The 14,086-nt window shown below is 39.9% G+C and overlaps 1 protein-coding gene across 2 annotated transcripts; it reads right to left on the reverse strand.

Annotated features, from left to right (window-relative positions):
* Nucleotides 1–2,170: 2,170 nt before the first annotated feature.
* On the reverse strand, nt 2,171–4,026 carry LOC118405313. 2 transcript variants are annotated; one of them, XM_035804766.1, is made up of 4 exons: nt 3,944–4,026; nt 2,880–2,969; nt 2,536–2,669; nt 2,171–2,337 (listed from the first exon to the last, which is right to left on the reverse strand). In XM_035804766.1, exons 1-4 carry the CDS (start codon nt 3,963–3,965, stop codon nt 2,329–2,331), a joined length of 255 nt encoding a protein of 84 aa, XP_035660659.1. In that variant the 5' UTR covers nt 3,966–4,026; the 3' UTR covers nt 2,171–2,328. The 2 variants fall into 2 exon arrangements, with proteins under 2 accessions (XP_035660659.1, XP_035660658.1); XM_035804765.1 differs by lacking the exon at nt 3,944–4,026 and adding an exon at nt 3,394–3,786.
* Between the last annotated feature and the right edge of the window lie 10,060 nt (nt 4,027–14,086).

Below are 14,086 nucleotides of genomic sequence, written 5' to 3' on the forward strand. Positions count from 1 at the left end.
AGGGTTCGAAATACACATACTTAACTGGCAATTTGCACATAGTTTTCGAGATTTGCACGTAAAAATATTCTGAGCTTGCAATCTTGCATGTTGAAAATACCTGGCCTATAGTTAAAATACTGAGGAATTAGACACCCTAGTCTTAGACAGAACGACATATGGACGTCTTTCTTTTTCCTTCCTTGTTTTTGCCGGCATCTTTTTCCAGTAGCTTCTCCAGTATCCGTCCTGAGCAGCAACATTCCACCAAAGGACGGAATGATGGATGCTGGCTAGATCATTGCAGTATAGACTAGTTGTATTTTGCATGTAAATTTTTCAAATTGTACGTAGAATTTTTACCAACTTGCAATTCTGCATGTAGCAAAAAAAGTATTTCGATCCCTGTTAGGTGTGATGTCAGTTATTTGTATGTATACATAACTCAGTAACACATGCAAGATCTAGAATCAACGTTTGTAGCATTTTGTTTCTCATCCTCAAATGCAGTCAGAGGTGAAGACATAGTGCACTTTATTGCACAGAGGTCATTGCTACAGTATTTCTAGAAAAATATTATATTGATAGCATTAATAAGGTTTTATCTAGAAATTACATTATTTGACAGCAAGATTGCACATGCAAAATAGTGCAAAGAGAGAGGAGTGTCTATACCAGAACGTTTTTAAGACTTGAGATTAATGATAATAAAACTATAATATAATAGATGATGGAACAATCAACAATATTTATCTCAGATTTGGTACACGTGACTAAACTGAAGATGAGTTTTTGTACAAAATCCATGATGACAAAACAATAGGTTATGAAAGAATAAGTCAGCAATATTCATCTCAGAGTTGGTTATAACTTAAAGAAGATTTTTCTTTTCCAAAGAAGATTTTGTACAAAATTGCTGATCATGATGAAATTTCAGGTTCCAACTCTGAAAGGTGACCTATGGGTGAAAGGTCATCAACTGTCATCAGTTGAGGTCTAGAATTAGGATGATGATGATGATGACACAAGACAAAATGCAAATATCTACAGATAATCATCTAAAACTGTTGTCTTTCCAAATTGAAACATGGAATGTACCAACCCACAAGTCCATATATTTTTTCTATAACTTCTTACTATCAAATAAAATCAGTAGTAAAATTACTTTTGTCATGCAAATTTCTGCACTTCCAGTCAATTCAAATCCATATTTCTTGTATGAACCAAACAGGTATTTAGTCTTAATAAGATGAAGGGCAAGTTATGAATTATATCATGGAAAATAGCAAACTGATGTGTTCTAATTAATACTTCTAACATTACACACATTTCCTCTAATAGTGAGTTTGTAATTACAATGTATGAGGCAAGAATAAGCATAATTAATATTTGTAATTTTCATCATTGTATATATACAAAACAAAAAGGTTATGTATGTTGGTTTGGGTCACCCCACCCCAAATAAATTATAAATCATGAATTTCAAAATGACATGAATATGTCATGTGCATGAATTGGCCAGATGGGCATTTATAAAAAAACATCCTATTGTAGCTGGATCTTTACTCTGATGATCCTTTCTTTATGCTTTATATTTCAATATCATAGCACACTTTTTATAGCCTGGGTACCATTCGTATAGTAGTTCGCTCCTATGTTCGCTTCTGCTATCCGTCTGAAGACTTGTACATTCAAACCATTTGGTGGTTACGCCAGTTAATGAGCGAATCAAGGAATAGGTTCTAGAGCGCTCTTTCGATGACAACAGGACCTCCCGCAAGCGGACGGAGGGCTTGTCCGGTGTTGGAACGCCTGTTGGAACGATCGCTTGAACCCATTCCATAATTCGCTCATATGTGGGGACCAATCAGCGCGTGCTTCCACTTTTTGTACGATTCCAGACGTTGAGATGGCCCGCGTTCCCAGACGGAAACACAGAGAAGCGACTGTATATAGTGTATAGTGAATGTCAGAGCTAGAAGCGACGGTATATAGTAATATATATATAATGAATGCCGGAGCAAACTACTTTCCGGATGGTACCCAGGCTGCACTTTTTAGCAATGGAAACATGAAATCATCAAACTACACAGTCTGAGAGTAGTTAAGGATGTGTAAACCACTGGTAAATGCAAAAACTGCCATACGTCAGGGCCTACAGGACAGTAACTGTACTGTAGGTTTGTCCTACCGTATTCTGTACACTTGGCTTTAGACTTCCTCACTCAAATACTTCTTGGTGTTGAAGAACCCACAGAAGTTGTACAGTCCATCTGGGTCTTGTTTTGCCCAATTTACAAGATGAAACCAGCTGCTGTTGTCAGAGTTGCACTTCTCTGGCCACAGACTTCAGCAGGTCTGTGTGAAGCACAGAATGTAACATTTGGAATTTCATTCAGCTTATGTCATTGTTGATAAAATTTTAAGAAAAGGAGTAAAATGTTAAAAAAACAGCCACCATTGTAGCTAAATTCTGAAACAATACAATACAATAAAACACTAAACACATTATAAAACATTCATGTAATGTTACAGATTTCTAACACAATGACTTACTGAAGACTTTCTGGTCCTGAAGAACTCAGAGAAGTGAGGTGCTCTCCAGGTCCTGGTTTCTTCAGAGTAGAGTAGAAAGTTGTGACAATGACAGTGTGTCAGGATTTCTCTCAGGGAATAGGACTTCAGCAGTTCTGTATACAAGATACAGGAAACATGTAGGATTTGATAATCATATTATGATGATTTAAAGCACAGTCATAAACCCCAACAAAGGATGAGTATTACAATGTATGTTTACAGTTACAGTTACTGTACCAGTTGCAGAATCTGATGTACATTAGAACTAGTAGTAATTGTAGTTGACTGGTTTATTAAATTATGTGCTAAGATATAATTCTAACCTGGCTTCAATAATTTCCCAGAGCCTTGTTCCACCTCATATTTGGACTCCCTACTTTTCTCTTCTGTAGGCAAGTAAAGCTGAGGATCATCTAGCAGAGAGAAAAATACAACAATTCTTAATAATGTGTTATTTGAAATCAAATCATTACATGAATTTTGCTAGACCTTTCTATCTATCGTGTTGAAAACAGAAACAAAATCATAAAATCCTTAGCTTTCCTGTCAGAACTTTAAAACAGTCAAATGTCCTATTGATAGTGCAAGACCTGTTCTACGTAATTAAAATCCATATTTTGATAATAAAACCACCCTTAGTCCAGCATGTTGACGTCTTTATGAAGCTGTCTGTCTGTCTCTTTTGTTTTAAGACCTGTGCAGCTGTTTTCAAAACACAGTAATATCTCATAAATGTTATTCAATCTTCATATATCATGCAATGTTAATTGTGATTATCATTAGAATCAACACATAACGTTAATTTCGTATGGATCTAAATTCAAGCATTGAACTCACCTTTGAGTCTTGCCTTGTCATATTTACATTCACACCGCACAAACAAATCCAACTTCAACTCTGACAAACACGATTTTGTGTCTCCAGATCCAAGACTAAGAACCAGGTTTATGTGTGTGAACCCCACACGAGTTTTTCTGACATTTTCAAAGACATGTTCGGGAAACAACGACAAAGAACGAGGGAAATGGAACAAACTTCCATGGAACTCACCCCCCTCCCCCTTCGGTCCGTGAGGAGGAAACTGCATTGAAAATCCTTATTCATGTATTTTCCTTTCTTCTGTGTCCCATAAGAAGTTTTTTGGAAGGTACAAAAATAATTTGAAAGCCACAAGAAGCGTAAGGCAGACAACTAGTCCGCAAAGTCTGGAATGGTGTCACAACTACAGGGTGAAGACGATAGAAAAAGGGGGAGGGGGGAAGTTTGGGAAACCGGAAGTAACTTTTCGGCTGTTTATCATAGCTCATAGTTAACCATTATGCCTGTTTTAAAAACGACAGCCAGTTCAAAGATTTAACTCCTACATATATTCACAATCTGTACTTACTAGAATGCAAAGTCGTTTCCATTGTTAAGAAAAGGCCGCCTTTGCTATCAGCTGAGGTTTCACAAAGGTACACTCTGCACGTGTGGTCCCGACCTTGGTGCTGATTACATCATCCGGAGCTGAGAACCTCGTGCACTTTTCACATGGATCGCTAGAGGACGCTACTGCATGGTCCAGTTCCGCTGATTGTATGGCTGAGGTACACGGTCTGGCAGCGACGTCCAACGGTTGATGTTCAAACTGCATGCACCAGCCTGCACTGTTGTTATAAGCTGCATGTTAATCATTGTCACAGCTTTATAACGACCGTATCATCATCTTTAAGTCTTGTTTTTTCTTTGACATATTACTTTGTTTAATATATCGTGAGAATCGGTAGGATGCTCTTCGTTAAATTTGCAGAACAACAACTCCCTCCCTCATAAGTTATTTTCTCACATACATCGTGTGTGACACTGACATTGTCATATATCTATCATTGACGACTCAGCTTCGAAGGGCGTGTTATATTACAATATATAGGGGCAATGACCCACCCTAAGGTGGATTCAGTCGTTTATGAAGTGGTTATAGGAATCGTCTATATCATGGCACCGTATACACCTCGGGGCGGGTCATTAAACCCTATATCATCAACTGTCGAAGGTTAATAGATTACTTGGGACATATATCGTCATCACACTTCTGCCATTCAGTCACCTTCTTTAATTAATCAAGCGCAAACTTACGTGGCTTCAAGCCTGGTCTTAGCTTTCCGGCTGCACGCTGGGCTACATTTCGTTCCAGTTCGTCCTACCTGCAGACAACCTGTGGATCGCCTGAGGGCGTTTTTGTTGTAACGTTATAGCCTTTTCTTATCATGCATTGCTCAATGTTTCTGTCGGATAGGTAAGGGTTTAGATATGAATGCTTTGCTTTCAATAATAACTAATTAAAAAGTAAATGGCATCCGAGTTTCTGTGATGTTTATTTCGACTAATGAAATAACTGAACAATTGTAGTAAAGAACAAGATAGAAAAACTGTGTCGTTGCACAATGTTAGCACTGCTAACTTAAAAAAAGCTAGGGGAGGGCGAAGAGCATTCAATGGCAGGCTAACATCATATACAAAGTTACAACAGCATTTAGATGCGTCGTCAGTGTTCTAATCATTTGGAGTTATGGACCGGCACTAGGACTGTTGTTCAATCTATAGTATGCTACGGGCTACTACGTACAGCCGCCGTCAGCGATGTAGTAGCTGTTCTGTTTTATTCTAAGCTTCTCTCTCTCTCTTTCTGGTAGGATTCGACAATGTGGGCTTCTTTTTCTGTTACTTATAAAGTATCTTCTGTCACCAATTTATCCTCACCATTATATCTTATCTTGTGTGTCCAGCTTTTTCAAAGCATTTCTTTTTTCCAAAATACGCACCGGTCAGTTTTTTTAAGCGCTCAGCGTTCAAAATATCTTTCTTGTAAGAAATAGTGAACTCTTTTTTTACACGGTGGACACAGCTCGGAGGTAACAACAGAACATGATTTGTCCCCTCCCCCACCTAAATGTTGTGGTTCTGTTTAGCGGAAAGCACAGAACAAAATTGGAAATTTACGGTCGAGTGAAACATACATATATGCATGACACGGAAGTTTGTTTACCAAATCATTTTCGGTACCGAAGAAGTCACGGACAGGTGTATCTGATAGACCTGAACGCTTAAAACTAGCCTCATTTGCAAGCTCTTAGCACATTTCTGACATCAGAGAACCCATCAAACATGAAAGCAAGTCTACAAAGGAAGCTATTTCATCTAAAAGAAATCAAGACGATATTGCTCTGTTAAACAACTGTCACTCCATACTCAATATCATAAAGGTGACTAAGTTTGATAAATGTAGTGATGGAATCTAATTAGAAGGAGTCTAAGGCCACAGCAAGTAAATTTTATGGATGACATCAGCGAGCGCATTAATTTTCGCCTGATTTCAGAAAAAAAAACAAGATTTTTTTTCTTCTACGGGGATGGTCAACATGACGATTAAGTACCAAAATGAGCAAATATTTTGTGTTGTAGCCTAATTTTTGTACTTGTAGAAGTGGCACTTGCGAGGTACCCAGGACTGTGGTTGTAGAAATGAAACTTACTGGATAGTTGTAAAAGTGACACCAGTATGGAAGTCATGAGTGTGGGTACCAACTTTGTTGGTGATGCCAGTCTACCACACTAGTGTCACTTTTACCACATCAGTACATGTCTTGAATACAAGAATGAATGCTTTGTTGGCTCTGATACCATGTTTTGTCCTTTTAATTCTTGTTACAACATTCATCACAACTTTATGGAGCCTATTTTTGAAAATGTAGCCATCTTGTTTTTTCTCACCCATCTTGTTTTTTTTCGCCCTATCGCACTATTTTTGCAGTCTGCAGAGGATGTCATCCATAAAGTTTAGTTGCTGTGGCCTAATGGATGGAAACGTGTTCTCATCGCTTACGGTGGAATCCCATAACACCATGGTATCGTATTTGACCCTCCAGCTCTTAACTGTCACCCAAGCTTGGTATGTACCATATATGCAGGTATGTAAAAGTCAACAAAACACAAAAGGGGACTTGAGTGGGAGATATGGGTGATTGCAGTATGCAGACCAGTTTTCAAACTATCACTTCCAATGACATTGCAGTGCTTGTACAACAAGAGCCTTTTGTACTCTGCCACAAGACAGCATTTTAAACTATAGTAGACTAAGTGGTCTAACAGTGCGCCTTGTACAACGCATGTTCTCGAAAGCCTCGTTTGTAAGTCATCAGTGACAATTTGTCGTCGTTCGTTCAAAACGACTATTCTGATCATCTACCTTATCTAGATGTGATAAACATTTGCGAGAACATGTGATATCTTTGTTTTCGAGTTGTTGTCCGCAACCTTTTAGGCTAGAAGTGGATATCTCATTTGACTTCAGCTTAAATCAGTCTGTTTGCGAATTTTGCCACCAAAATATTGTAGGCAGGCGCCGCAGCGCTAGAAACCGATGCAAGCGAACACCAAAGAAATGACTTTTTCTTTTACATGGCGAAAATATTATATCAGTTGCAAGTGGCAAAATACCGCCGTGTGCCAACAAGCCACCATGAAGTACGGCAGCCAAGGGCCATAATTCTAAAGTTGTTTTTTTTTGTTGATTGACATCACGACATTACCCAAATACCTGCTGAACAAAGAATGTTTAATTAAAATTCTCCGCACAACATGTACCCAGCTTGGGTAAACGCGGTAGGACGGGGTAGCTAGTACGCGGTAGGACAGGTGCATGAATTTACATTTGTCAAAAGCTGTAACATAGATTTCCTTGCCAGCTGTATGGACAATGTTCTTAACTACTTTGCACCTGTTTTATAACAGAAAGTAACCGTATCCCTTAAGCAATCAAAGGGCACCAAGAGGTACTCAAGAGTGTCAAGTGCAAATACTGTACGCTCAAGTTACAGTCTAAGCGTTGTCTGGGTACGCGTCTATCTCTTATACATCCGAGTTGGGAGTTGACACACTCGGTGTCGGTTTGTTTCGGAGATCACATCATGAAAGCGCTTGGCCTGCTGATCGTGATATTAGGATTTGTCTGCGGCGGTGACGCACAGTTTCCGCGAGTATGCACCAGCGATGACTTATTGGAGAGTAAGGTGTGCTGTCCCATTCCGGTAAACTTTACACAGCCGTGCGGCGGGCCTGGGCGGGGACGCTGCGCCGACACCCCCGACCCTACCGTGGAAGGCGACGTCTGGAAGAACGCGTACCGATTTGACGACCGGCGCCACTGGCCGACAGTGTTCTTTAACAGGACCTGCGCGTGTGAGGGCAACTTCAGCGGGTACGACTACACAAGGTGCATCTGGGGATACCGTGGGGCCAACTGTGATATAAAACAGCGGCCAGCTGTGCGCAGGAACATTCGGGATCTTAGCGCTGAGGAGAAAATTAAGTTCCAGCGCTACTTTAACCGCGCGAAAAACACTACTAGCGACTTCGTCTACGCTCTGGAGTTCAAAGACAACATCAGAGGAAGCGAAGACTTCGCCAACATCTCTGTGTATGACTTCTTTGTGGCGACGCATTACTACGCCAGCCGCGACACCATGCCTCCCTTCATTGCAGGTAATGATATTTGGTACATCCATGATCTATCGGGCTAAGTACTAGGCATACAAACATTGAGATGACTTCTAACACTAATCGGAAACGGGTTCAAAAACTACTCTAATACATTTGTTCGGCTTCTTCTCGTCTTTTAGTGATGTAGAAAATGTAGCTTGAGATGTGTTTGTATAATGCGGTATGATAAAAACGCATTTATAAAGTACATGTAACATAATGTATGTTATGGCAGTTTGAACATTAATAGAAGTTTATTTGCAAGTTCGTGTCCGAGGGCTAAACAATAATACATACCAATTACAAATCCTAATTAGTATACTTAATACAATAGTGCCACAATTCTTATAACTTGTTAATGATTGGACTGTCAACATTGTGACCTATTTTTACTATTAAAGGTGTACATAACAAAGCATAAATTTTGTAGATGTGGAAGTTTAGACTTGGCTGATTATTCAAAAGCACGTATTTGAAAACAATGGAAATGTTTTGACAGCTCTATTTTACTATTTTCATACAGTGCACTTGATTGTACTTAAATTAGCATATGCATATCTAATTTTGACAAAATAACTAAATTACATACGATTTTATCCATGTACTAAAATAGCAGTAATGTAGCAAGAAATCCTGAAAAATACGTCGTACATTGTGAGAACCTAAATTACCGATTATTGTTAATACCTTTCAACAAGCGTTTTCCACGGCAACACGGAAAATTTTCTTAAACGTTTCAAACTTTGTACAATTGTTTCCAACTAAATTCTTCACATTTTTGCCACACCGGGCTAAGTACAGGTCACAACAAGACATGCTGAAAAGATTCAGGTAACAAATGCAAAATCAGGCTATTGCTGGGTAAATTCAACTTCTCATGTCTTTTCTGTTATAGTGGAGATAAAAGAGCAGATATGTTTTAGGATCGATGGTTTGTCTAGTTTCAGTAGGAATTTTTCTACAGAACTTACGTGTATGAAATAAGGAAATTGGTTTTGTATAACCTTATACAGTTCATTTCTCTCTACGAATATGTAATATCATTTCATTACTTCAGTGTATGAAATTGATCCTATTTTCCAATCTTGATATCAATCTCAACAGGTGTCTGTACGAAGGAGGAGGACTGCTTCCTGGACTTCGCACACGAAGGTGTCGGATTCCCAACTTGGCACCGCGCCTACGTGTTGGAAATAGAGCGGGCCCTGCAGGAAGTCAACAACGACCCCGACTGGACACTGCCATACTGGGACTGGAGCGCGGCGGCGAAGAACCAGTGCGACATCTGCACCAACGAGTACGTAGGCTCCAACGATGAGAACGGTAGCCTGGACTCGGAGTCTGCCTTCACCAGCTGGGGGACTATCTGCGCTCATCTACAACCGTTCGATGTTGCCACCCACAGGAACCACACAAAACCGTGCGATGTGACCAAAGTGTTGGGAAAGCTGAAGAGGAACCCTGGGAAAGCGGACACGAACAGCCTCGGACAGTCAATGGCCCGCCTGCCTCTGGCGACCGAGGTTGACTTCGCCCTTCGTTTCTCAGTGTACGACACGCCCCCTTACAACAGGAGGTCTAACTGCAGTTTCCGGAACCTGTTGGAGGGGTTCGCCGACACGAGCACCGGCAAGTACCGTGCAACCATGTGAGCAGAATCATTTTAGCTTTTATCAAACTTAATTTTGTATCAGCGTTATGGCACTAGAGTGACAGTCGCTTACGTGTTTTGCGACTTATTGGTCCAGGTAAATAACAAGATAAAAGTAGAGGAGAGTACGCGAGACGCGACGATTAAAATAGATCCGTTTGGTTTGCTTTCAAATAATTTTCGTCAGATTTTCCATCATAGCTTTGGTTTAAGTACCTACACAACATGGTTCCCCCCTCTCTCGAAGTCAAAACGATCTTATGTATTATGTATAATATTATGTTTTTTATTTGTTTTGTTCTCTTTTGTTCTGAGTAGGGTCGGACGTATGGATATACTTTTGCAAATTTCAATGTCTATCATGTGAATCGTGTCATGATAGTCGTTAATGTAATGATATATGTTCAAGTAGATATTACTAAGTCTTATTTTCCCTCAATGCACAGGACAAACGTAAACGGTATACGGGTCCCTGGATCTCACACCGTGCACAACCAGGTGCACATTTACCTGAACGGTACGATGTCCAGCGTCCCCTCGGCAGCGAACGACCCCACCTTCTTCTTGCACCACTGCAACGTTGACCGCTTGTTGGAGACGTGGATTCGTCGACACTGGTGAGCGAAAGTTTCGATTTCGTTGTCTGGCGCATGGCATGAAGCGTAAATCTTATGTGTATTGTTGGCTACGATATGCTGCTTAAAATATAATTCAATTTTTCTTGCGTTAGATGTACTTTTTACACGTCCAGATCTACTCAGTAAGTCTTCTTTTGCTTTTCGTTAAAGGGACACATTAGGCACCTCGGTCAGCGTGTTGACAATGTCGTTCTTTGTTTGATTACCTCCATGAGTTATATTTTCACTAGCGTATGTGTGTGTGTCTGCTTTATGTCCAGACAAGAAGATGTAGGTTTGAGACCCTTAACGTTTAATTTTGGAACTGCAGGGGCGTTTTTCTCAAGAAATTCCGAAGAGGATAACTGTAAAAAGGAACGGCGGATTTCCACCACTTTAGGCATGCAGATAGCTTAGGCAAAGATGTTCAATAAGTTAATTTGCATTACCAATGAGGAGATGTAATAGCTTCAATAAATGTAAAAATGCTACTTATGATGGCTGGAACATAAATAGATACCAAATATTCAAATGAGGAACTGATTCGCATAATCTCTGCAAAATGACAAAACCACTTAATGACACATGTTGGTAATTTCATACTTGCTCAAAATGTTTCATGGAGGTATGAGGTCGCCAAACCCTAGTTAGGTAATGTGTCATATGGCTTCCGTTTCACACATCATCTACATCTATCGATTTATTTGTTTGTTGATTAATTATGTAGGAACAACGACTCCATGAACTCGACTCTGCCGGAGACAGGTGCCTCGCCCGGCCAAAACCGCCATGAGCACATCGTGCCGTTCTTCCCACCGTTCAGCCACGCCAGGATGTTCAAACTTTCCACGGAGCTAGGTTATGACTACCAGCAGCTTCACAAAGAAGGTAATATGTTTGGCACAATGAGTTGTAAGTCGATTTCAATGCATGCAGACTTTTGCAAGATTAAGGGATATCCGCCAGAGCAAAAGCTATCATACCATTGTGTCTGATTTTGCAGGTTCTATCTTTAAGGCTTACCGATGTCAATTTTTTTAAGCTCAGTACGCCAAAGATGTATTTTTTTCTTAAATATTCATATCATTTGCCGAGGATAGTAACTGGCGCATTGATTTAATGTTCAGCTTGAATATGAGCAACAGTCGATAGTGATTGAAAGTCATTGTCGTCCCCGTCTATCATGTAAATGATGATAATTATGTACCTCCCCTGTAGGGACGGATGGAGGAAGCGACATGGGAGAGTGCAATGCAGTGCCACAAGGCCAAGGGGGAGTGTCACCGGGTGTGATCGGGATGGGAGTTGGAATTTCGTTAGGGGCTGTGCTTGTAGTCTTCGTTGTCGTTTTCTTGTTTTTCCGGTGCTGTCGCCATACGCCAGAAGATCAGGCAACCAGCGCTGGTACCGAGATGTCTGCACGGGCATGAGCTGCATAATTTTTACCAAGCCTTCTTGAGAGACTGGCCGCAGATAGAGCATGCTGGACTTCATTGACTGCCTCATGCGTCACACGACGTGGGAGCTACTAAGTCTAAGTAAGTCTTGAGAGACTTAGTAAAAGCCTATTTGCACGAGAATGAGCCGTCTAAATGCAATTTTTCGTATATTCCTGGGAATTCATAGTGTATTCTTGAAATTCTCACTGCATTTCAGATAGTTGTACCTATTCATGTTGCCGTCCCGAAAGCTTTTGTCATGCTCAAAACTTTCGAGGTGCATTTGAAGTGGAAAAATATCGAACGGCAATCAAAGAGTATTCTAACTATTCTAACTGAATGACTACTACATTCTAAAGCATTCCAACATTATTCCAAACATTTAGATCTCATTCGATGGAGAACCGGTCGGCCACAAGAATGAACACCTGAAAGAAAGAAATACCTAGAATGCAGTAAAAATTTCTAGAATGTACTAGGAATACCCAGATAGATACAAGAATTTTCATTTAGACGAAATTCTGGCTCATTCCGCCTCTCATGTGAAGCGGTATTAGGTATATTTGGAATTCCCATCTGAACGTGGCACGAATTTTTCAAATCCTAATTCAGACCCTATTAGGCCATGTTGATTTGATTATATGGATGACATCCTCTGGAAACCCGAAAACATATGCAAGCGCTCGATTAAAAAAAGTTCGACCAAAAAAATGTTGCCTTCAATATGACATCTAAGTGGTCCGGATTGGTGAACTTTGTCTGCTTACATTATGACATCATCATCACGAGACACTTGATAAAAACAAGTTGAAAGAGTATCAAAGGTCACAGATAAAGGTCCATGCTTTGCCTACTTCGCACGTAAACGTGCGGTTTGCTCCAAACCTGAAGTCAAAAATTAACTCAAACGGCATTCTGTGTAACCTAACGGCTATGCATTCAGAGTATATTTGCCAACCTTGGCGTATTAGAACTAATATGAATCTTGCTTGTGTCTTAAAGATTAATAATTCAGATAGTTCTATAACCAGTGTAGAAGGTAAGTGCGTTTGTTGACATTTGTGTGACGTTAACATCACGAGGTGCTCGACAAAAACATGTTTAGGGAGTGTCAAAAGGTCACACAGGGACGACTCTCATTCGTTACTTTCTGAGATAACAGTTCAGGTGACTCCAAACTTTAGCCTAACATCCTGGCTGCTAAAACAAGTGGTTTATTCAGTGATATTTGATAAGCGAGTAACTCACGTTTACTCCTTTTTTTACACCAAGACGGTAGCATTTTTGTGTCAATAATATTATGTTTCTACATGTATTGTGTGTGTGTGTGCGCGCGCGCGTGTTTGTGTGTGTGTGTTCGTTTGTGCGTGTGTGGGTGTTAGAAATGAAGGTTCGATTTTGGGCTACTTAGCGGCTTTATACGGTATTGCAACTGAATTTCCGTTTTTCATATCTCGTGTTATAAGCATGCTGTAGTCATGATAATTAAGTACTACATAGTTCTTAGGGAAGAGAGAAAGTGATATAAGCTTGGGCCTTTTGCCGTTTTTTTCTTAACTCCAGCTGCCTATTTGTTTAGATAATAGCTTAGAGCGTATCAAAATCAATACGTAAGGGTTGTGGTTCAAATAGTCCCGTTATTTGACCCCCTTTGGAATTCGATGGCGTTAATTGTTTGGGGAGTGCTGATTCGTGATTTCAATATATCACTGCCTGGTTTATGCCGGGACGGTCCTTGTGCCTTGAGCGTTTGTATACCGAAAGTTCTAACAGACGTCACAAGATAAGTAAATAATCTTCACACAAAGTTAATGTTACTCAACTACCGTAGAAGCCTGTGAAGGAGGCTCTCTGTTACCAGTGGGGAACTGTACGCGTCACAATTGCGCCAGCACCTCGTTTGTTGAGGGGTAGCCATATTAAAGAAAGAAAAAGAACATACATTTCAGTCCTTCGTATATTTTAAGGGCTAATAAAGATTTGAGAAGCTGTATACGTCTCAATGTGTGCAATATTTTTGCATGGATTTATAACAGATATAGGTAAATACAAAAGCTATTAAGTGAATACTTACAAAGTTTGGTAGAAATTTCAAGTAAACTTTTCAAACTTTAAAGTTAATGCAAATATCCAATTTTATCGGGTCTTGAAATAGCGTATTGTTTTAAGGCTACCCATGGACTGAAATATATCTGTACATACACTTCAAGGCTATTTTCTTCAAGTTTAGAAATCATTCGTTTGGGTTCTAAATTTGTCAATTTCTCATGTTATCTATACGTAAAAATCTGTTAAACTGGTCCTGT

The sequence above is a fragment of the Branchiostoma floridae genome, chromosome 18, assembly GCF_000003815.2.
Source record: "Branchiostoma floridae strain S238N-H82 chromosome 18, Bfl_VNyyK, whole genome shotgun sequence".
In the NCBI taxonomy this organism is placed as follows: Eukaryota; Metazoa; Chordata; class Leptocardii; order Amphioxiformes; family Branchiostomatidae; genus Branchiostoma; species Branchiostoma floridae.